Raw genomic sequence first — 23,573 nt, forward strand, 5'->3', positions numbered from 1 at the left:
ACAAAGTGGGATGCCCAAGGGGCGCCTGGGTGGCTCAGTCGGTTAAGCGTCCGACTTCGGCTCAGGTCATGATCTCGCGGCTCGTGAGTTCGAGCCCCGCGTCGGGCTCTGTGCTGACAGCTCGGAGCCTGGAGCCTGTTTCAGATTCTGTGTCTCCCTCTCTCTCTCTGACCCTCCCCCGTTCATCCTCTGTCTCTCTCTGTCTCAAAAGTAAATAAACATTAAAAAAAAAGATTAAAAAAAAAACAAAGTGGGATGCCCAAAGCAACGGCAGAGTCTGCAGCCAGGGTGTCTCGTGGCCGCTGCACCTGGAGACAGAACAGTCAGAGGAAGGACAGGCGCTGGGGACACGGGCCAGGTCCTGGGGCTTTTGTCGTGCTTGCCTTTTACTCTGGGGGACATGCATCTCGGCCCTGCCCTTGGAGTTTCAATTCTACCTGTGTAAACAAATCATCTTAAACATGAGGCAAATGTAACCCATGTGCTTAATTCTGGATTCAGTTCTCAATACAAGGTCGCGATCCAACCCCTTCCTAGAAGTTCGTTTTCAGCGAACTTCTGGTCCCTATTCAGCTGGAGCATCGAAGACGGCAGGGTCCCTCTTGGCGGCAGCCTGGATGGTTGAGAAGCTGCGGGCCTGGGAGCCTACACGCCCGAGAGCCGATGGCACTGGTCTGCCATGCGGCCCGGGTGCCGGGAGTTTTAAAAGCCAAGGCTCCGAACCACTGCTTCGACAAGTGGCCTGTCCCTGGGGCGCCTGGGTGGCTCCGTCAGTGAAGCGTCTGACTTCTGCTCCCGTCAGGATCTCACGGTTCCGCACTGTCAGTGTGGAGCCTGCTTGGGAGTCTCTGTCTCCCTCTCCCTCTGTCCCTCCCCAATTTGTGCTCTCTCTCTCTCTCCCTCTCTCAAATAAGCAAACTTAAAAAAAAAAAGTGGCCTCTCCCCTGAGGGCGGCTTGCCTGGGGGGGAGGTCTTTCCAGATGAGCCCCCTGACCCTCCCAGGACTTTGGGTCGGGAAGGAGAAGTGAGGGTGGGGCGTGGGGAGAGGCAAGAAAAGAGGAACTAGGGGGTGGGAGCAAGACACGGACTGCGTCCTTCATCGGGAAGACGCGTAAGGGCTGCCCTCCCCACATGGCGGAAAGCTCGGGGTCAACGCCAGGCAAGTCCCGCTACCAGGAGCCGCCCCCGGAGAGCCCACGTGGTCTGCGTCTGTAAGCCTTGAACACCTGCGAGGAAGCTTTCAGATCAGCAGGGCCCCGAGGCAGCGAGCTCTTCCAGAACAGGGTGGAAGGGCAAGGGGGGTGTTCGACGGGAAGCCAGCAGCGCCAGCTGCCGCGGGAGCAGAGGCCGCGAGGAGGCAGCGCCCCTTGGCTCCCTCGCATGGTGCCTCCTTAAAATGCAGCTTCCCTCCGTGTGTGAAGGCTGTCGTGTCTCAGCTCTATCTGGAGATTCACTCCTGGCGTCCCTCAAGCCTGTACGTCAGCAAATTTGAAAACGATGCACAAAATGTTTAAGCGTAAAGTTAACTGCGTATGAAAGTAGAATCATCTGCCATGTTTGTGGAAAAGCACCGTTTCTCGTCTGCGCTTCGGCAGTAAAACAGCGATGGTGTTTGAAACCCCTCTTGATGAGGTTCTGGAGCGTTGGCACCTCTTGGGTGGGGGCTGGAGGCGGCGGGGGGGGGGGGGGGCGGGCGGCGCTTCCTCGCAGAGCGCCGCACACAACGGGAACACACGGCAGCCGTCTCCCTGGGCTGACGGTGGCGCACTTTATTCGTTCAGAAACACGCCCATCCCCAAAGTGCGTCCAGCTTGGGAGCATGTTTATCTAGGGACGCAAACCGATGGCGTTCAGGTACGGCGTGATCAAGCATCTACTGCAGCATTCCAACAGGGAATGGGTTCAAGCTTCCGAACAACCAGAGTTTTCTAACCAGCAGCACCGCTGGGTGGCCCCTGAGCCGTCACGAGGCTCTCTCTAAGGGGCACTGCCAGTTCCAGATTCAGAGGGAGCCGCCTCGGGCTCGGCTTCTCCCTCGAGTCCCCTCCTTGCTGTGCCCCCAAGGAACCTGGGCCCCGGCAGGGTCACGAGTGCAAACCCCAGCCGTGAGGAGCGGCTGCCTTCCTGGCTCGGCTCTGAGCGAGGTGGACAGGGAGCGTCCAGAACCTGAACGTGTCCTTGCGTCCTGGATGGAGCCCCAGTCGAGGTGACTGCTTGCCCCCAGGTCTGCCGGCGTCTAGACCGACCAACGAAGCACCACGTGCCGTGGGCTCCCGAGGCTGCTCTACCTTCTCAAGTCCCCACTGCTTTCTTCCTCTCACCACGCGGCGGAACTCTCCACTCCCTTTGCCGCCACGGCACGTCCCCGGGAACGCAGGGACTCAAGACCCACCAGGGGCCAGTGTGGCCTCCAAAGGAGAGTAGGCACCGCTTCTGGGGACGCCGTGCTGCTGCGGCAGGGACATCACACCAGTGACGGCTCCACTTGGCTAAACTCGCTACACTGGGTCTCCAAGGTGGGGTGTGGGGTAACGTCACCAGACGGCCAGTCCTGCCACGGGCTGGAAGCTTGTGACCCGCTGGGCCCCCACCCCTGGGTCCCTGGTGCTGACCGCAACGACCCAGGCTCCATCTGGGGGTCGCTGGAGTGTCTTCCAGGCTGTGAGCACCGTGTACCCCGTCCCCTTGCTCCCGCTTTCCCAGGAGGAGCCTGCAGTGTGGACTGCCTGCTTTCCCAGCTGCTTTCCCAGGAGCAGCCTGCAGTGTGGACTGCCTGCTTTCCCAGCCGCTTTCCCAGGAGGAGCCTGCAGTGTGGACTGCCCGCTTTCCCAGGAGGAGCCTGCAGTGTGGACTGCCCGCTTTCCCAGGAGGAGCCTGCAGTGTGGACTGCCCGCTTTCCCAGCCGCTTTCCCAGGAGGAGCCTGCAGCGTGGACTGCCCGCTTTCCCAGCCGCTTTCCCAGGGGGAGCCTGCAGTGTGGACTTCCCGCTTTCCCAGCCGCTTTCCCAGGGGGAGCCTGCAGTGTGGACTGCCCGCTTTCCCAGCCGCTTTCCCAGGGGGAGCCTGCAGTGTGGACTGCCCGCTTTCCCAGGGCGCATGCCCTGCCTCTCAGCTATGGAACTGCTGAGCGAGCCGTGCTGCCGGGAGACTCAGCCACAGCCCTGTGTCTGGTGTCCCAAGGAGCAAACCTCCCCGAGCCGGGGGCCCCGTGCACGTACCTGCCAGGACCCCTCTGTGCGGACGTGCGATTTTGCTTTTGCTTTTTGAACAACGATGGGTCCTAAGTCATCAGAAGACCCACAGGGAAGCGTCTGCACTGGGTGGTTTGCAAATGAGGCCCTGTGGTACCTGGGGTCCCACGGCAGCTAGCGTGGTCTCCCCCATCCCCCCCACCCCCACCCCCATGAGCCCAGGAGCTGCCGCGTCTCCATCAGGACCGATCTGTAAACACATCCGGGATGTTATCTGGAAGCACAGACGTCCGGATGCGGTTCTGCCTTATAACTGATGTTGTTTATCTAGGATTCCGATAAAACCGGTGTGACTTGTCCTGGGATGGACCCGGTGGCCCAGAGCTCTGTCTCTGGGCGTCTGCCCGGGGCTGCGCGTCTGGCGGCGGCCACAGGCGGGCGCGTGAGGGCACCAGGCGAGCGCCCCTAGTCCTGGATGCTTCCCTCGAGGGTCCTGATGAGGTTCTGATAGGTGCATCTCTCCGCCTGCCACGAGTGACACGCTCTCACGTACTCCCTTCCGTTGGCCACGATCTCTCTCTCTAGTGCAGGGTCGCTGACCAGTCTCTTGGCCAGCTGCACAAACTCCTGCCGAGGGACGGGTGGGAGAGAGACAGGCGTAAGCAAACACACACACGTGCTGGGTGACCATCCGGGGAAAGCTCGCGGAGCCACCAACCATGCCTCCCCCCTCTCTTCCCTGGATTGCCGACAGCTGCTGTTTCCTTCCTCTGCAACGACTCTTAGGTCCGCTCTCTGGTCCCTCGCTCATGAGTGTCGGCTGAGAGGTGACCTGGGTCCTGCTCCAGGATCTGAGCCCCACACGCTGTCCGATGCTACCCCTGCCCCATCGGTTTCCCACTGTGCTGGGCCTTCTTTTCTCTCTCCCGGGCACAGAGCCTGTCTTCAGATGTTCTGCCGTGGGGGGAGAGTGCCAGGCTGCAGAGTCAGAGCTGGGCTCAAATGCTTCTGCAGGACCTAAGTGAGCTGTGTGCCTTTGGCCAAGCCAGTTAACTCTCTGAGTCTCACACTTACCCTCTCTTCAGGGTTAGTCAGCCCAACCCTGCCCCAGACTCCCCGGGCGAAGGAGGGAGAGGAGACCGAATGTCCTCGGTTTTCTGGGCTTTTCCTCCGTTAACTAACTGCACTATCTATTGACGTTATCTATTGACAGCCTCAGACAGTCGTCACTAACGCAAGTGCGGCCCTGCTGACGGGTTTCGAATATCAGAGCCCTTCAAAACTGGAAAGAATCAGAATGATTATTTTTCGGTTGTTCAACAGTATTCAGAGAGAGGAGGGTCACACGCATACGTGTTAATACTGCGTTTCAGCCAAGAGCCAAATTTGTGAGCCAGGAGGCCTGCGTTTACCCTCACACCCCACCTCCAGATGGGGACGCTTCCTAACCTCTCTGTGCCTGTGTTTCCTCATCTGTAACTGAGGGACAATGACAGCATCTGCTTCGTGACATGCTTATGGGATTGAACGAGTCAGTACAGAGGGCCCCGGGCACAGCCCGGCACACGCTTGGCCATCACTGTCTCCAGGACTCCGGGAAGCCTGTGCAAACGCCAAGAAGACAGCCAGGACTCGGTTAACATACGATGCTTTGCTGTTTAAAAGGAATGTCCACATACTCTCAAAATTATTGTTAATTAAACGTTGAATGCCCTTTATAGCTAGCAATATAAACAGCGATATTTACGATAGAGTGGAATTATATTTTTATGTGTTATGTATATAGTTTTTAGTAAATGGGTGTTCTTTTATAATAAAAATGTAACATATTTATTCTCACCTTATTGTAGAACAACATTCTTATAAAAATTATTCGAGAGGCTTATGGCTTTGGCATATTATTTTACGACTCTGGTCATATCTTGGATTTATCTAACGCACGGACTTTATGATTTCTACAGAATGTGTGACCGTTTGACAGCAAAATCCTGAATGATGGAGCTTGTATGGATGCAATGTGACAAAGCGCACTGTCTCCTCTCAGCACAGAAGACCAAACAGAACGCAGACTTAAATAAATTAGCATGAGAGACTCAGGTGCGGAATCAGAAACACCGTGGCCATCACATAACAAAACCCTGGGTGAGTGGCCGGAGGTAAAGGGAGAGAAGTATCAGGGAAAAGAAAAGGGGAACCTGACTGGTGGGTGGTCAGACTCCCTCCCGGGGGCTCTGGGACTATTTTCCTCTGGACTAAACCAGCTTCTGCATGACCGCCAAGGCCACACGAGGAGGGCACACCCATGGACCCTGAAGAACGCCAGGGGACAGATAGCAGGGCACCTGCCGGGGCCGACTGCACACGAGGGCGTGGCCACAACCCCCGTCCCCACATACACACTGCTCTGTAGTACGACTCAGCCACTCCTCCCGCACACCGGGTGGGGGTGGGTCCCCAGCTCTTGAATCCCTGCTTGACCGGCGGGGATGTGTCACGGGTGATGTGTCTGACCTCCACGCAAAGCCCCCGGCATCTCCTGCTCTCATTCGGGCCCCGAGGTCACCGCTTGGAGAAACCCGAGCTGACCTGCCTGAGGACGACAGCACGTGGACAGAGATGCCCGCCAGGACCGGGGCGGAGGCGTGCCTCACCAAACACGCCGGGCAGCGAGGCGGTGAGAGTTTCAGCAGAGCTCCTTGGAAACCAGCACAGGTCCCAAGGCATCAGCGGGCCGGCCAGAGCGCCCTGGATTCTGCAGAGCTGTTGGCCGTAGAACTTGCCAGAAAACTGATCAGCTAGCTGACTCTCCCCCCATGGGGCAAATACTGGGGGCGGGGACGTTCATCAGGGGCTTCATGCAGAGTAATGGTCTCCTCTTGACGGCCGTTCAGAATAAGTTAAAAGGTGTGAAGGGGACATATGCTGAGACAGTTAAGAGGAAACAGAAATGTGGGGGCCTGGGGGGCTCAGTCGGTTAAGCGCCCGGCTCTTGGTTTCAGCTTAGGTCATGATCTCGCGGCTCGTGAGGTCAAGCCCCGCATCGGGCTCTGCATTGTCAGCGGATTCTCTCTTTGCTGATGGGGATTTTCTCTCTCCCTCTCTCTCTGCACTACCCCTCTCCCCACTCTCTCTCTCAAAAATAAATGAGCTTTAAGAAAGAAAAGAAAAGAGAAGAGAAGAGAAAAGAAAAAAAAGAAAAGAAAAGAAAAGGAAAAAAAGAAAAGAAAAAAGAAAAGAAAAGAAAGAAAAAAGAAAAGGAAAAGAAAAGAAAAAAGAAAAGAAAAGAAAAGAAAAGAAAAGAAAAGAAAAGAAAAGAAAAGAAAAGAAAAGAAAAACAGAAGCCAGGTATGGGCATCCCACATCCCACATCCCACCGTAGAGAGCTCAAAGACAGATCCAGATCCAGACAGGGTTCTAGGCCAGCGTTGGAAACCCGAGCGCCCACCCGAGCCACAGAAAATACAGGCCTGGACTGGAGGTCACATTCTCCATGCTCCTCAAGAGAGGCCTAGATTCCGGAAGTTTACATAAAAGCTCTTCGCGATAAATACCGACAAGCAATGCAAAACGTGGAGCACATGGCAAAGTAAATGAGACGCAGGTGTGGACCTGAGCCACCCCAGGGCCACAGGTGTGCAAACCAGGGCTCAGGTCACACGTTTTTAAGTTAAAAACAAAACTCAACGCGAAAGAGCGTGGTTTCGTTTTCCCAACGATTCAGAGAGCAGTTTGCCATTTTCTGAGTCCCCTTCCTCCCCGAGGAGTCTTCCGTGGCTGGTGGGAAACTCGCCACTGAGTCCGTCTGACCCGCCTTCTCTCCCGGTGGCACCTGGCAAGGTCCAGGGCATGGCGAGCCGGGGCAGTTTTACGGAACTGACATTTAAAGCCCTGTTGGGACCCTTGTCACAACAACGTCCCCCTAACGCCACAGGGCAGGGGGGAAGCCTCCCTGGAAAGCAACGCCCTTGCAGCCGGAATGCCGCAGCTCGTTCTTAACTAGATGGTTCTCAAGAGTTCTACCCTCCCACCACCTTCTCTGAGCCATGTATCCTTATTCCTCCAAGAGAAGCTAGACCCGACCGTATAAAAGCCGAGCTTCGGGCTATTAAACAACCCCCTCGCTCAGGCCATTTTGTAGGACGGCACCTGGCTCGTGCCCAACCCGTCACCCCACAGACGAGGCCCCCGAAGCCAGCCATGCCCCAGGACGAGGGACAGCGTGCCGGAGGCCTGGGCGCGTGTTCTGACCCCCTGGGCTGCGTGGGACAGGCGGGGAAAGGGCAGCCCATGTGATCCACGTGGTGGGAAAGCTAATCCCCTCCTCCTCCTCTCCGGCTCCCGAGCAAGTCAAGGAGAGAGCCTCGGGGAGGTGCAAGCCTGCTCCCGCTCTCGTCTCCGCGAGGACGGCTGGAGTCCGGCCCAGAGCCTCCAGCGGGGCTGGGACCGGCCACAGATCAGCAGCAAACGGCAGCCGGCATCTGTCACGTGCTCTCTGCCGGGCAGCGGCTCATGATCAGAATCCGGGATTTGGGGGATTTAACGATGGCATTTGTGCCCTTTTCCGTTTCCGCGCGCCCTGCGGTGGCTTCAGACGGCGCCCTGTACGCGACAAACCACAATTTCTGAATCAGAACGTCCAAACGGTCACCCTAAGCAGGATAAACAAAGCCACAAATAACTTCGCGTCGGCTCAGATACGACTTCGCTGCCAAGTTGGTTTTGGCACGAAGCTCACGGAAAATTAGATTGTTTTCCAAGCGCTTTTCTGGATTTCGGAATTGCAGAAAGGGACGGGGACTCTGCGCTGTTCTCACGGCTCCTCGCACAGACAGGGAGGCAGGAGCACAGAGAGGTCCAGGAACTGTGCCCAGGGTCACACAGTAAGAGGCAAAGTGGCCGAAGCGGGAATTACACTCAGACCGTTCAGCCTCCAGTCTCCGGAAGCAAAGAACCAGAATGCGAGAGAAGGCGTTGGGAGGAGAGGTGGCCGGGGGACGGTTCTGGGGGATGCACGGTGACCACAGCAGGGTCAGGAGCCTCACAGAGTGAGCCAGAAAGAGCAAAGCCCTCAAGAAATGCGTAAGGAAAGCGGCCATGAAGGTAGCCCGGCCGCACTTAGGGGACACGAGATGCAAGGCTGGCCGCGGCGGGCTGTGGGAGGCAGGCCCGGGGGTCAGGGCAGAGCCCGGCCGAGGCCGCCTCCGGCCCCCGCAAAGCCTCCTGATCAGCGCTGTCCTGCTGAGCCTGGGCGTGGCCGCCTCGGCCCACAAACCCATAGGGGAGGGTGACAGCCACTGCCCTCGTCCACACGGATGTCCGCACACAGCCTCATTCGGGGCAGTCACGCTCTCCTTCCCTTGAACCTCAGCCATCAGCCGTGCCTCCCGGGGGCGGTAGCTGAAGGCCACGCTTTCCGGGACCACCAGCTCCGGGAACGGCCCCAACAAAGCAGGAGGAAGTACTTGGCAAGGAACCCAGGCATCGGGTCAGCATGCCCCGCCCCCCACCTGCTCTGCTGGACACATACCCGACCTCTGCTGTGCGGCGCCCCGGGGAGAAAAGGCGCCCTGTCTCTACATCCACGGGAGCGAGACTCCGTCCCGTGGCTGTGGACACAACAACAGCTTACGATGTGTCACCAAACCAAGATGCGACAGAATGGCCCGTCCACGCGGGAAGGGGTGGGCCATGTGCGCACATGTCCTGGAGAAAGAGGAGGCTGTCTCCAAATGGCCAATTGTGGCCACTTCTTAATTTTTATGCTGTCAACTTTCCTATAAAAAATGTACCATGTAAACAATCACAGCCTAACACCAGGACACGGAGACCGCGGGGACCCCACCAGATCTGTGCCCCCCACGTTCCTGAGTCCCAGGCACCCTACTCGTGAGTTCTCGTTCGTTCATGCTGTTCCCTGCGGCACACTGCACTGCCTCCAGCTCTCCCGCGACGCACGCCCTCACGCACCCCAGCTTCCGCGCGCAGGGCCCTGCCGACCCCCAGTGCCCTTCCCTGCAGGGAACCTCCCTCTTTCCACACTGGCCTTGTCCACCGCAGGCAGGACCTGTGAGCGTGACAGGAGTCCATCCCTGTGAAGCACGGGGCCAGCCTCCCATCAGGGGTGGTGCCCCTCGTGCTGAGGGCCATGAAAGGGACACACTGCCCTATCCTGCCACCACCTGCCTAGACCGTGAGCCCCAAGGGGCCTGGACCCTTTCTCTCCCAGCATTTGTCCCCAGGACTGAGCTCAGCGCCTGCCACACAGGAGGCTCGGTAAAAGTCCTCTGCCTTACACGCCTGGTGCATGAACCGGTTCACGTGCCTTGTCACACAGACACGGGAGAACCCGCCACTCTTGTCCTTCCCGCCCAAACTCCTCTTTCTGGCTCATGAGACCCTGCGGCCCGGAGGGCAAGACGCAGCCTCGGGCCTAGGAATGCGCCACCTGGGACACGACCTCGCTGGGAATGTCCATCTCTCCTTCCTGCAGAGACGGGTCTGCCCTCGTCCGGAGCAGACATCAAGCGGGCGGCCTGCACGGCCAGTCTTCCCCTGCATGCTGGGACAGGCCCGTGCTGTGTTTAATGACTTTAAAAACCGAAATATCGAGATTTACAAATTGGTAAAAGCCAAGTACAATCTGGGAGTTCCAGCTTGTCTTCAAACACGACAACGACCGTGAGTCCAGCCGAGGGCCCGGGGTGGCTGGCACTCACTCCCCCCAGGGGGTGTGGTCTCCACCGCGTGCCCCACACATGAGGGCACCAGCCACCTGGCCCCGAGAGAGCCCCATTCACACCCGCTTCTTTTCTCTTCCCTCTCCCTGTTCCCGGCCACGCGCATATGTCACGCACCTCCTCCCCCGACCTCACTTCTGCTGTCCGGGCTGACCAGGTATGACCGTGGCTCCTGCCACCGCCCTGATCGTTTACCTTCTGGGGACAGACATGGGCACCACCCGGGGCTCCGGGAGAAGGCCTGCACACAGAGCTGGCTTGGCTCCGAACCCGATGCCGGGAAGACGTGAGCCCTCAGGACTCAGCACGCGGTTGGCCCCCCCCCCCGGCCACGGGCAGGCTGGCTGTCACGGAGCGTGAAGACGGGGCCACGGGTTCACAGGGAAGGGGTCAGGGAGTGAGGGCCCTGATGGGGACCGTCGCCGAGTATGGGCTACGCTCTCGGGGGAAAGGCCACGTCTCTGCCCCTGCTGTTGTGTTAGTTTTAATAAAAGGTTCACAAAATGAGCCAGAGGATACGGATGCCCCCCGAGAACCACTGATGCCCTTCAGACAAAACCTATGCGAAGCGTGTCTTCTGCTTCGAAGGGTGGAAGGGTGGGCCAGCGGGGTATGGACCCCATGAGCCAGGGGCCTCGTCACGTTTCTGCGTCCCGTCCCCGGGGACCGAGGGCTAGCGCTGAACTAGCCAGGCAGCGGCTGGTCCCACTGGAGCCCCTCGGTTGACGTGACTATAACCAGAGGTGCTGGTTTATTTAAAACGCATGTTGCTTTGGAAGGAAGCTCCCACTCTGGGCTTGGGCGAGTCTGGTCCCAACCGCAAAGAAGACAAACAACGCCGTGCGTGACAGCCGCGTCTAGCGCGCTTTTTCAAGTCTGTTAAAAAACACAGCCGCCACCCCCCCCCCCCACCATGGGCAATCCAAATCATTTTTTAAAAACATCCTTTGTAAAAACCAACGTAGAGGTGTTGGAATCAAAGGAAGTCCTTGACTTAACTCTGTGAGTTGCCGCGGCTCCGTGTCTGAGAGTCGGAACGCCAGTCACCGGCAGAAGTGACCTGACCTATGGCGGGGGGGGGGGGGGAGGGGGGCGGTTACTTGCTGATGTTAGAAGGCATCCCCCACCGGAGGGACTCTCGCTGGCAAAGTTACAGCGCTCTGAAATTGAGCTATAGAATAAGTAGACGTGGCCTTTGGGGAGATGGAAGTGAAAGCAGTTGCCAGGGTGCAGACGATGCCGTCGGGCCGAAAAGCTCGGCTGCTACTGATTTTGACAGACCCAGAAACCGTTGCTTGGAGAACCAGCACGTGCCCACTCCAAAGGCTTCACAGGCTCGTACGGCTGTGGCTTGTGTTGCTGCCGAAAGGGAAGGCCCTGGTGCCGAGGGTAAGCCCCCCGCCCCCTTGGCTGGTGCACCTGCCCTCCGGGCGAGCCAACGCGCCAGTCAGCCGTGACGAGAGGTGACCCATCGTCATAGCCAGGGAAAGGGAGGGCCGCCTCGGATTAAACACCTGCCACAGGGAAGTCTGAAGAACCGCATTCTCAAACAGGTGAATCGACTGCAATTTTTAAGCACACATGCGTACATTTCTGAATAGAACATGTGCTTCAATAAAGACGCGGGGAAGTAGAACCTGATTTTTAAAGACTTGAAGAACAGAACTCGGGCCTGAGACTCTTCCTTTACGACCGCCTGACACAAGGCGCTGTCAGTGATAGTGCCTCTCCTTCCGTGGTGACAGGTCCAGGGCTCTCCTGTGGGCGTGAACACGCTCACCCTGCGTGTCCCCCCTCACACCTCCAGGCGGCAGGAGGTGCAATGAGCTGCACGTGTCCAGAGGACAAAACAGGGCTTGGAGACCCGGCCACATGCCTCGCACGCGGTCCCTGGGGGTTCAGGTGCAGGCAGACACGAGTACCCTGGAAACCTCAGCAGCTTGCAAACAGGAAACCCCTTCACATGCTTCCCGGACGTCCAGGCACACACATACGCGTGCCCCAGCTGTGCCCGCTCTCAGAGGCACCGTCCTGTCTTACTTCCAAAATACACGTGTGTGCGCGTGCATAGACGCAAGTCCCCCGCTTATCCTGTACATTGTTGTGAGGCATTACAGGTGATCGGATATATGGCGACCTTCTGGAAACCAGCAGGTATTCTAGAAATAGAAGGCCGTGCCCACTTTGGAAGCGAGACAGCCAAGCATCTCACAGGTGACCTGACTTGCTCGAGGCCACGCCACCTGTTGGAGGCAGAATCAGACTGTTCTGGGCGGGGACACGCGCTGCACACAGGGTTCCCACCGAGGGGGAGCAGGCGGGAGGGGGGCGCTGGGCGCTGGAGAAAAGATGGGAACCGCAGAACGAAAATCATTCTGATGAGCCGATCCTGGGGACCCCACCTCCCTTACCTGAGGGTCTGAGAACAACAGCCCTGTGACTTCATGCTTCACCACTGCCGCGTTCCCGGGGATGTTCCTGGCCAGCACGGGAACTTCCAGATCCATCGCCTGAGGATGTGAGAGAGAGAGGAGACAGGTAGGCAGTCGCGATCGGGAGCTTCTCCGGCGGCCTGAGCCAGTTTGTGGGGGGAATAACTTCTATGGCAACCGGACCTCTGGCAGCTCATAGAAACACCGCTTGCCAGAGCAATGAGCCAATCAAAGCACGCCATTGTCAAAGTACGTGCTGAATTTTAGTTCTGGAAAGCTGTGTACCGTGAGGCTCTGTCTGACATGGTTGCCACAGTGTCACAGAGAAACGCGCTCTCTCCAAACGCTCCCTGGACGCCTGGGCAGTGCCAGCCTGCGGTACACATCTTTAATTACCCTCATCACTCCCCCGGCGGGTAATCTGCCCGCAGCACAAGCAGTGAGAATGGGAGGACTGAGCACGTCTCCTTGGCACGCACACGAGAGAAAGAAGGGGCGTGACTCATCATCCTGATTATTCACCAAGCAGCTTCTCCACCCCCCAGGGAATGGGGCCCGCACATGGCATCTGCAGCCCAGCAGGAGCTGGCATCGAGACCTCGGGCGGTGCCCGCGAGCACAGCGGGAAGACTTGGCCTCGCCCACCCGGCAAGGAAGCACCTCTCTGGTTCTCTTCCTGCAGTTTTGGGGAGCTTGACCTGCAAGGGTATCGGGAGAGGCCAGTTCTTCCGGGTCCATTCCGGCCTCCGACAGTGAGTATCCGGTGGCTACTATCACCTGGGACTTTCGTGCGGGGGGTGCCGTCCGGTGGGTAAGAGGGACGCCCTTGGCAGCCTGGTGCCCACGGGCAGGACTGGCTTGCGCCAACAGCAGACCGATAATCTGGCTCTCATTCCACAAAAGCACGTCGTGGGCACGCTGCCTCTGCCTGCGGCGTCTACTTCTGTGGAATCAAAGTTTGCTCACGAAGGGGTGATACTCCATTCTCAGAAACGTAAGTCTACCCAACCACAGCCACTTCGTGCCCCGCGGTGGGAAGGTCTGTGACACCAGAGCCTTCGTAAGGCAGGGACGCCAGCAACACCCACAGAACACCAGAGCCCGGCGTCACACATAGTAAACGCTCAATAAATATTGTGGGGCCAATGCCCCAGGAGCATCTGCAGAGTGAATTCTCAGTTGTGTTGTTCACCGTGGCCATCTTGACCACCCGCTGTTGTCTCTGTGGGCGTGCCTTGTTTTCTGGCTCTTCATCACCTACCCCTTCCAGGTCTACTTTGAGCTCAGGATCCAGGCCCTAGAGAATGCAGGAGCTGGAGACACCCTTCCTGTCGGCACTCCTCTGGGGCTACTTTGCTTCCACCATTGGGGAAAGCGGTAGAGGTTGACTTGTGGACGAGAGCCCCTGCTGAAGTGCTCCTCCCCAGCCGCCTGGCTGCGTCCCCAACACAGTGATGGGTCCGTCTTTGTCAGTCTCTCTTGTTGGCGTTTCAAGCACACAGAAGGTCTCCGAGTCAGATTTTCCATTTTCCTTTTGTAGGGCCAAGACCAGGATCTTCAATGGTCATCACACTCGGGAACGAGGCACCTCGATGGCACCAGGGAAAAGTAACCTGAAATGGTCACGTCCCAACACTAGGTCACAAGTGCTTATGGATTCCTGGTTGGGCCCCTTGGGTTCTGACACATTGCAGGCATGGTCTGGCATCCTGGATGACGGCACGGGCTGGGGATCAAGAGGCCTTGGTCTTGAATTAAGATCCCGGTCTTATTATCTTTGTTCCAGGTGAACACAGTGGGTGTCCCTGTTGGGAGTACAGCCCAGTTGCCTGGAGGGCTGGAGGAAAACCGACCAGGCTCCTGCCCCATACCACCCACCCCACAATGAGGCATTTGTGAAAGTTCCTATTGTTCAATCCAAGAACCACCAACAGAGCAAGTATACTGTCGAGGTCCTGGACGTCTCCCTGGGTCTTGATTGCATCATTTGGGAAGAAGGGACTAAATTCTCCTCTCCACAGTGCATGAAAAATTCAGATGTCATTTTGCGCAAACACCATTATGTGGTTTGTGGCATAAACTGACTGGCACATCAACTACATCAGTTACGAGGTCGTAACATAATTATGGTGACTGAAGCTATGAGTCATATGGCTTGTCTCTCTGCTTGTCATACAGTGCAGGTCGCTAGCTCGTTAAACTCACGCAACACACTGTGATTTCGTTTCTAGACATTTGTCAACTAACTGCCGAATCCTCTGCACGGATGAGACCTTTGAGATTGTCCTGTTTCACCCACTGCCTCGTGTCAGGGCAGAGTTCAGAAAGAAGGTGAGCCACACGTCAGGGTGCATGGCGAGCCCTGTAGCGTGTTCCTCTGTCCCAGGCAGCCCCCACAGCATTTGCAGACTCGAGCGGTACATTCATCCCCCGACTTGGGTTGAGCACTGGAGTATTTGTGAGGAATCTGTGGCAGATACAGAGATTGAGAGGAGATATCTACAGAGGTAGATGTAGTGCTAAAGAGACAAGGGTAGATTTGTAAAACCGGTGACCAGAGAGTCACAGGACCCGCCGATCCTGAGGGATGCCAGAGTTCATATCCCTGTTTCACGCAAAAATGAGCTTATTATCACCCCTCCTGTTGTGCAGACTCATTTGCATATCAACCCAGCCAGCGCTCATCGAGCACCCACCCTACACGTAAGGCTGCACACCGCTGAGAGTTGTCCACTCATTTGATAAACATTTGTTATCAACCTGCAAATGGCAGGATGCAGGAGGCTTAGGTGACGGGACCAGCTGATTGAGGGGAGGTAACGAGGTGGTATTATACAGTAGAGGAGACTTGCTGGACTCAAAAGGCCTGAAAAGAAGACGACAACAACAACAACAACAAAGGAAGTAGGAGACAGGCAATAACAGAAGTGTAATTAATGAAGTAGAAAACAAAAACAAAGGAACTGATGTGGAGATTCATTGGGGGGAAAAAGCCAATGAAACAAGGAAGTCACCAGCACCCTGATCACCAGAAGAAAGGAGAAAGCAAAATAAGACAGACCGAGGGGGGAAGTAACCACTGAAACAAAGAAGTTTAAAGTTATAGGAGGATATCTATAGAAATCTTTGCAAATAAGTTTGAAAATCTAACTGAAATGGGTAGTTTCCAAGAAAAATGCATCTTACTGAATTAAACGTGGTAGAAGTAGAAAAGCTAAAACAGATCAATTTCTATAAAAGACACAGAGAAGTCATCAAGGAAACCGTCTACAACAAAAGGATCATCTCAGACGGTGTCACAAGGGAATTCGACAAACTCATCAAGCTGCATAATCCTAGGGCTCCAGGAACTGTTCCAGATCACAGAGAGGAAAGAAACGTTCCAAATAGTTGTTATGAAACAAGCTCAACAATAATACCGAAGCATGAGACAGATGGCACAGGAAAGAAAGCCACAGGCCAATCTCACATATAAATCTCTCCCTAAAATTCCTAAAGAAAAGAGTAGCAAACAGAATCCAGAAGCACATAAAAAAATGATGGAAACCAACCATTTCAGTCACTACATTAAATGTGAATGGACTAAACACTGAACTAAAAAGGAAGAAATTGTGAGGCTCAGTTAAAAACAGCAAGACGCAACTATATTCACTGCCTACAAGAGATACGCTTTGGATTCAAAGACGCAAAAGTTTGAAAGTCAAAGGATGAGAAAATATACCACGCAAACAGTAACCATAAGAACTGCCCTGGCTGTGTGAACACCAGATGAAATGGACTTTAGGGCAAGACCTGTTACTGGAGACAAAGAGGGACATTTCATAATGATAAAAGGATCAATACATCAGGACAACATAAAAATTATACATGTGCACACACCTAAAGACAAGGCCCCACAACATGTGAAGCAAAAACTGACAGAATTGAAAGGAGAAATGGCAATTTAATAATAATAATGGGACATCTCAATACCCCACTCTCAATAACCGATAGAGTAACCAGACAGACAACCATCAAGGAGACAGACGACCTGAACAGGACTAACCAAATTAACCTGACATTCTCAGCACAAGCCTCCAATGACTACAGAAGACACATTCTTCCCAAGCACACATGGTTTTTTTCCCCCGGAACATACCATATGTTAAGTCAAAACGAGTCAGACTCCATACATTCAAAATGACTGAAATCATAAAAAGTATGTTCTCTGATCACATTTTTTGGGAACCAGAGTGTGGCTGTGGGAGAAGGGAATGTAAATATGGAGTGGAGGGGGGGTAAGAAAGACCCTGCGTAACAGGATTTAAATTTGAGGCTTAAACTTTTAAAGATAAAAAAAAATAATAATTTTCTTAAAGTAAAAGCTCTGAAGCGATTCTGACCGGGTCTGAATCCTGGTTCTTTTACGTATAGCTGACCCTTCAACAACAGGGGTTTGAACCATGAGAGCCCACTTACGTGTGGATTTTTTTTTTAATAAATATGCTACAGGACTGTAAACATATTTTCTCTTCCTTATGATTCTTAATTACATTTTCTTTCCTCTAGCTAACTTTATGGTAAGAATACAGCATATGAAATGTGTGTTCATTGGCTGTTTATGTTATTGGTAAGGCTTCCAGTCAACAGTAGGCTGTCAGTAGTTAAGTTCAGGGGCAGTCAATAGGTATACGTGGATTTGTGATGTGTGGGGGTCAGCGCCGCCCCCCAACATGTTGCTCAAGGGTCAACTGTACTAATTGTCTGATCTTGAGCCAATGTCACACTCTCTCACCTGTTCGCCTATTTCCTCTGATGTAAAATTGGGATGATAATAAAATCTCCTTCGTTAAGGGTGATGGGAGGTTTCAGTGATGGTACTGAAGAGCTTAGACTCATTTCTGGGCATAGTTATCATTACAAGTAAGATTAAGGTTGCTGATGGTTTCTCTACCTGAATCAGTAAGATTCACACAGCAAAACTACATGTCCCAGAGCTCAAGACTGCATTCCAGACCCCCAAATCCCAAATAAATAACAGGTGCCCTTAGGAACTAGGGAGCTGGAAAGAAAGTAAATTAAATTATATTAAAGTTTGGAATAAAAATTATAGTATACACAAGCAAAAGAATAAACTTGGACCCTTTTCTTAGACCATACATGAAAATTAACTCAAAATGAATCATCAACCCGATGGAAGAGCTAAACTCATAAAACTCCTAGGAGAAAATACAAGAGTAAATCTTTGAGACCTTGGATTAGGCAAGCAATCTTAGATATGACACCAAAAACGCAAGCAACAGTAATAACAACAAACATAGATACATTGGACTTGATAAAAATTTTAAGTTTTTGAACTTCAAAGGAAACCATTAAGAAAATGAAAAGACAACCCATAGAATGGGAGAAAACATTTGTAAAGCATCTATCTGGTAAGGGACTCGTATCTATAATATATAAAGAACTCTTACAACTCAATAATGAGCGAAACAACCCAATTTAAAAATGGGCAAGAGAGGGGCGCCTGAGTGGCTCAGTTGGTTAAGCGTCCAATTTAGGTTCAGGTCATGATCTCGAGGTTCATGAGTTCAAGCCCCACATCAGGCTCTGTGCTGACAGTTCAGAGCCTGGAGCCTGCTTCAGATTCTGTGCCTCCCTCTCTCCCTCTGCCCCTCCCCCACTCATGCTCTGTCTCTCTCTCTCTCTCTCTCTCTCTCTCTCTGTCTCTCTCTCTCAAAAATGAACAAATGTTGAAAAAAATTGTTTTAAAACACGGGCAAGAGATTTGAGAAGGGATTTCTTCAAAGAAGATATAAATAGGACAACAAACGCCCGAAAAGATGCTCAATGTCATTCATCTATAGAGAATCACGGGTCAAGTGCACAACGTGCGACCACGTCACACAGCGTAGGACGGCTGTCGCCAACAAGACAGTACACGTTGACGAGGGTGTGGAGCACCTGGTCTTCCCCATGGCCTGATGGTGGGATATGAGATGACGCAGCCACTTTGGAAGACAGACTGGCTCCTCCTCGAAGGGCCAGCAGCTCCACTCCTGGATGTAAACCCAAGAGAAGTGGAACCACGTGGTCAAGCAGATACTTCTGTACACAGGTGTCCACAGCAGCAGCATTCATAATGGCCAAAAAGTGCAAACCACCCAAATGTCCATCAGCCGGTGCGTGGATCTGTACACGCGGTGTGTTCCTACCATGGTGCGTTTAGCAGTGAAAAGGAAGGAGGTGCCCGCACATCCTAGAACATGACATCATGTCGGTGATGGAAGCAGGTCTCAAAAGCCCACATGTTGTCGGATCCCTTTATAAGAAATGTCCGGAAGAGGCAAATCTGTGACACCAGAGAGCAGACCAGTGCTTGTCTCAGGCTGGGCTTGGTGTGGGGGCAGGGGATGCTGGGGAAATGGCGAGTGACTGATGATGTGTGCAATATTTGGGTGGGGGGGAGGCGATGAAAATTTTCTAAAGCTGCTAATGGCTCACAACTTGCGAGTAGACTAAGAGCTACTGAATTTGCACACTTGGAATGAACTGATGCTTTAAATGAGTGAACTAATGTACATGCTCATTATGTGGCTTATAGCTCAATAAAATTGTTGTATTAAAGAAGCATTTAAAAAAGACACAGTGCGAAATACCTCTCACTATATTCGGAGTGGGCCCCACAGTCCAGAACAAAAGCCCAGGATAACAATCTATAAAATGCATGCCCAAATATTGTTTGTCAATAAATTTATTTGCACAGTAAGCGACTACTTTGTTGCTAACTTTTTACTGTTACCGTACTAAATCCAATAAAATGCTGTGTGTATGGCTGGTGATGTCACTGAACACAAATTAATGAGTTTTTCTTTATCTCGGAAACTTCTTCGTTTTCAGTCCGGTGATAAATGTTGTGGCTTTATCTTTCTTTAATGCCTTGTCCTGGCCGTACAAAAACAGCGCTTACTGGAGATTGCCTTGGTCGGGAATCGGTGAGGTCACAGGACAGGCGTGTTCCCTGGTGTCGAGCAGCACACGGGATCTAGGTAGGGTGGCAGCTACACGGCCTGGTGGGGACACTTGCTTTCTGTAGAAGCCCCACCATCCCTCCAGGAAGGAAAGCAGCTTAGAATCAGGCAGGAAGCAGGAATGCGTTTGGTTCTCGGTGCCCCGCTAGTCGTCCTGCTGTGTCCCTCTTCCCCTGGATCCCGACGGGAGCAGCTCCCCACAATGCCTAGCGTCGAGGTCGGGCACCCCTCCCACCGCAGTGGTGTGCGAGGGCTAACACAGCACGGCAGCAGGGCGGCTTAAGCCATGCGGGATGTGCGGTCGCAATTCCGGAGGCGGGGAGTCTGAGATCAAGGTTCAGGGTCGGTTCCTTCCGAGGGCGTGGGAAGGATCTATCTGGTCCAGGCCTCCCTCCTTGGCTCTGAGATGCCATCTTCTCCCTGTCTCCGTGTGCACCTGTCTGTCCAGATGGCCTCTTCTCACGAGGACACCCGGCGTGGTGGCTTGGGCTCCACCCTAACCACTCATCTTAGCGTGACCACCTCTGTAGAGGCCCCATCTCCAGAAGAGACTGCATTCTGGGGGCTAGGACTCCGACACCCGAGCTCCTGCAGGGACACAGCTCAGCCACTAACCCTCACCACTGACCACCACTCCCTCCCCGACCACTGACCGCTGCCTCACCTCCCACCCTGTCCCAATCATGCAGCTGCCTTTCTTGCCAAGCAGTGATTACTTTCCAAAAACCCTACCTTCATTTATGGATTTCCTCCTTCCTATTTCCAGCTCCTTCTTTCTGCCCCAAACAAAGACATAAATTCTCTGTGCCAAGCATGGAGCTTGCTTGATATTCTCTCTCTCTCTCTCTCTCTCTCTCTCTCTCTCTCTGCCCCTCTCCCCCCTCGTACTCTATCTCTCTCTTAAAAAAAAAAACAAAACATTAGAATACAGCCTTCCTTCCCCCCGGGCATCAGAAACTTTGACCCACAGAGTGGTGTGTGTGTGTGTGTGTGTGTGTGTGTGTGTGTGTGTGTGTGTTCTGGGTTGGGGAGGAGGCCCTAAGTAGGAAGACTGAAGTAAGAGCATACTTTTTTATATTACTTCAGTTTGATTCCAGGAGACTTCAACTCCATAATGAGTCCAAACTTGAAACCACGAATTTGCCGTAGGAATATTCACCCTACCGCCCACACACCCAGCTAGGGCTTGATTTTTGGAGTTTCTTGGTAAGAGATGTGTTTTAGCAAATGAGATTTTTATTTGCTTCCATGAAAAACAAAACAAAACAGAACAAAGCTAATTCTGAGAGGTCGGAAGATCGCTTCCTTCAAAAGTGATAGGCATTCATTCCGTGATTCACCACTTTGCTTCTCTGAATGGCCACTAATGACGAGGACCCAGACCACTCCCCCAAAATCAGTTTCATTCAAAACCCTCAACCCAACGGTCACTTGGGGTTTTCAGGAGGCGCACAACAGCTACACAGGGGGCGGTCGGATCCGCTCCCAGCTGCCTTGTCAGACGCTGCGTGTGCTGGTTATGAAATCATTCCTGGATTTGACTGCACTGAATCTTAGGGAACTTGAACAAGAAAATGTGTATTTACATACAAAGGAGCCGATCAGCACCAGCTCAAGGACTGGGGCTGTGAGAGGTGCGCTTCTGAAGCTGGGACAGGAGTGGAAGGCGTCTCCCCAAGGCCTGCGCTGACCCCGGGCACAAGCCTTGTGGAGACAGACGCTCATCATCCAGCTCGGATGGAGGTCCCGGCTGTGCCTGACGACAAGCGGGTTTCGGTCCACGCTGTGCGCTCTGGGGGCGCCTGGGGCTGGCATCCAGGCACCCGTGTTCAGCTTCTACCCCTGTTCCTGATGCTGTTTGGGTTTAGCTTCTTTAAACGATCCCACGAGAAAATATTAGGCACCCACATCAGTCGTTCCTTAGTTTAGGGAGGATTATTCCTTTTCCTGCTTTAGTCACGAACCGTGTTCTGTGAGACACCGAATGGTATCTGTTCGGTAAATTCGACTGGTGTCCGAGGGAAGAAATGGACCTTACGGACCACAAACGATGGCATCGCTCCAGGTAGCCGTCGGAAGGAGAAAGCCACGTAGCGAGAAAGAAAACGAGAAACCCGGTCCACGGTCCTGGAGGCCCGATGGCCACCGTTTCCTTCTCCAAGCAGGGCTTATCCTGCCCTGGACCCTGGGCGTGCCTACCGCGTGCAAGGCACGTGCTCGGGGCCGTGAGAGCCAGGTATGTGCTGCAACTCGTGACGTGCTGTCAGGGCCACAGGCCAACGCACGCCGCCCCCTGCTCAGCCCCCTCTGGAAAAGGGCTCCAGAGTGAGATGAAGTGACAGCAAGGGGAAGGGAGGGCCTCTGGGCTGGACGCGTGCTGGCCGCCCAAGAAACCGCGGGAAGCAGCCGAGATACCCTGGTGAGCCAGCCGGCCACTGCAGAGGTTCAAGCCGGAAGGTTCAAGGGCTTGGATGGAGCCCGTTGTCAGAAGCCACAGCCTGCCGCCCACCCCCCACAACATGTTGGGGCGGGGGGACACAGCATGTGCCCACTCCTGTTTCAGGACCCCCAAGTAGACAGGCTCCATTCCCACCCACCCCCCCACCGACTCCCCCACCCCTGCAGAACAGGTGAGTCTCTGTACCTAGGAAGCCGGATGCTGGGTGAGGGGATCCGCTCGGCCTGGCCCCTCCCCCTGCACCTGTAACCCCCCCTCCACGTCCCCGCCCCCACCCTGCCACAGGCCAAAGTCCGACCCGTCCTCATCCCGGGAATTCTGGGATTAGAGAGCTACTGAAAAGGGGGAGAAGAAACCAAGAAACAGAAGGCTTCGTGCCAGAATAACCGCCCCCCCCATCCCAGTTCCCGGCCCAGCCTCCTACAAGTCAGCGCCTTCCCATCACAGAGATTTAGCGGCTCAGAGAGGCCACCGAGTTTTGTCTTGTTTTGTAGCTGGCAACCACAAACGGCCAAGAGACAGGAAATGGTGTTACGTCCCGTGTAGAACTTAAAACCGGCTTCCGAAAATCCCAGGGAATTTTTGCTCCCTGCAGCTGTGAGAAGTGCGGACCTCGACTGACCAGGACGCCCCCTCCGCCCAGGAGAGCAGGGAGGAGGGGCCCTCTGCCGGCTCCTCTGCCGGGACTGGGGCTCGTGCTTACCTCCAGGATGGCCGCAGACATGCCCTCGGAGACTGAGCTGTTCACCACCGCGAAGCAGTTCTTGAGCGCTGCGTGTAGGTCTCCCTGGGGCATCTCTCGGATCAGCCGCACGCCCGCAGCCCTGAAACAGGAGTGGGGACGTGCTTCTGTCCCTGCGAATCGTGTGGGGAGGGGGCAGGAAGGGGGAAGGCGACAGTTTCCACCTGCCACCCTCAGGCCGAGGACAGTGGGACAGAGAGACAGGACCCAAGTCATTGGACTCATACTTGGTCCGGGTTGTTTCTTATGTGAGCAATTGTTGAAGCCTGTGTTTCTGTTTCCCCCAGGTCAGCCGCGCTCTGGACAGTTCAGGTCTTTTCAGCTCTGGCCAGCGTGACCAGTGACGATTCTAAGTGTTCTCCATCCGCGTCTCCCTGAGCGAGCGAGGCTGGGCATCGCCACTACCACGGGGATTTATTACGCTACCTGCACGGTGTCCTTCCTGTCGAGTGGGGGGAGGGAGAGCAGCTCGGACCTCCCGGGATCATCAGGACATTACAGGGGGTGACGCTCAGAAGGGCCGGGAACAGAGCCTGGGCACCGAGAGTCGGGGGCAGGGGATGTACCAGCCTCCGGGTTTCCTGTCCTGCGAAATGCTTGTTCACGTCCCACACTTACCTCTTTACTCTGGCTCCCACTTCCCTTGTAAACACCGGGTCCACCTGAAAAGACACCAGGATACATTTTAGGAAGAGCCTCGGTCTCAAGAGAATTTCATGTCACGGCAACAGAGTCGGACTCAACAACTCAGGAAGGAGAAAACCAAGTCAAACGGGTTCCGCTGTTAGGTAATAGCGACGAGGGACAGAGTCGCACTGGAGACGAAGTTCAGAGAAACACACGTGACCTCGTGTCTGCTGTTCAGCCTGTCACACAAAGCCTGGGGGAGTCCCGGGGACAGCCACCAAAGGTGTCGAGCAGAAGTCATCCACAGCCAGTGTGGTCTGCCGGCCACACAGCTGTCCCGTGAAGGTCTGGTGGAGTCACTGAGTGGTGGCTCTTGTCCT

The 23,573-nt window shown here is 54.4% G+C and overlaps 1 protein-coding gene across 9 annotated transcripts in view; it reads right to left on the reverse strand.

Moving 5' to 3' along the window:
- Positions 1-1,754: 1,754 nt before the first annotated feature.
- The window catches only part of GLT1D1 (glycosyltransferase 1 domain containing 1), a 92,712-nt gene continuing 70,893 nt past the window's right edge, over positions 1,755-23,573 (reverse strand). For 3 of the 9 annotated variants that reach the window (XM_060612063.3, XM_060612065.3, XM_060612066.3), the window contains 4 exons: positions 23,185-23,228; positions 22,528-22,648; positions 12,339-12,437; positions 1,755-3,817 (listed from right to left, as the gene is read on the reverse strand). In XM_060612063.3, the coding sequence (XP_060468046.1) occupies positions 3,656-3,817; positions 12,339-12,437; positions 22,528-22,648; positions 23,185-23,228 (426 nt within the window). In that variant the 3' untranslated portion in view covers positions 1,755-3,655. Of the gene's footprint in view, positions 3,818-6,458; positions 12,171-12,338; positions 12,438-22,527; positions 22,649-23,184; positions 23,229-23,573 lie in introns of those variants that run through there. The other 6 variants (XR_014135847.1, XR_014135846.1, XR_013551416.2 and 3 more) reach the window with 6 other exon arrangements.

The sequence above is a fragment of the Panthera onca genome, chromosome D3 (assembly GCF_046562875.1).
Source record: "Panthera onca isolate mPanOnc1 chromosome D3, mPanOnc1 haplotype 2, whole genome shotgun sequence".
In the NCBI taxonomy this organism is placed as follows: Eukaryota; Metazoa; Chordata; class Mammalia; order Carnivora; family Felidae; genus Panthera; species Panthera onca.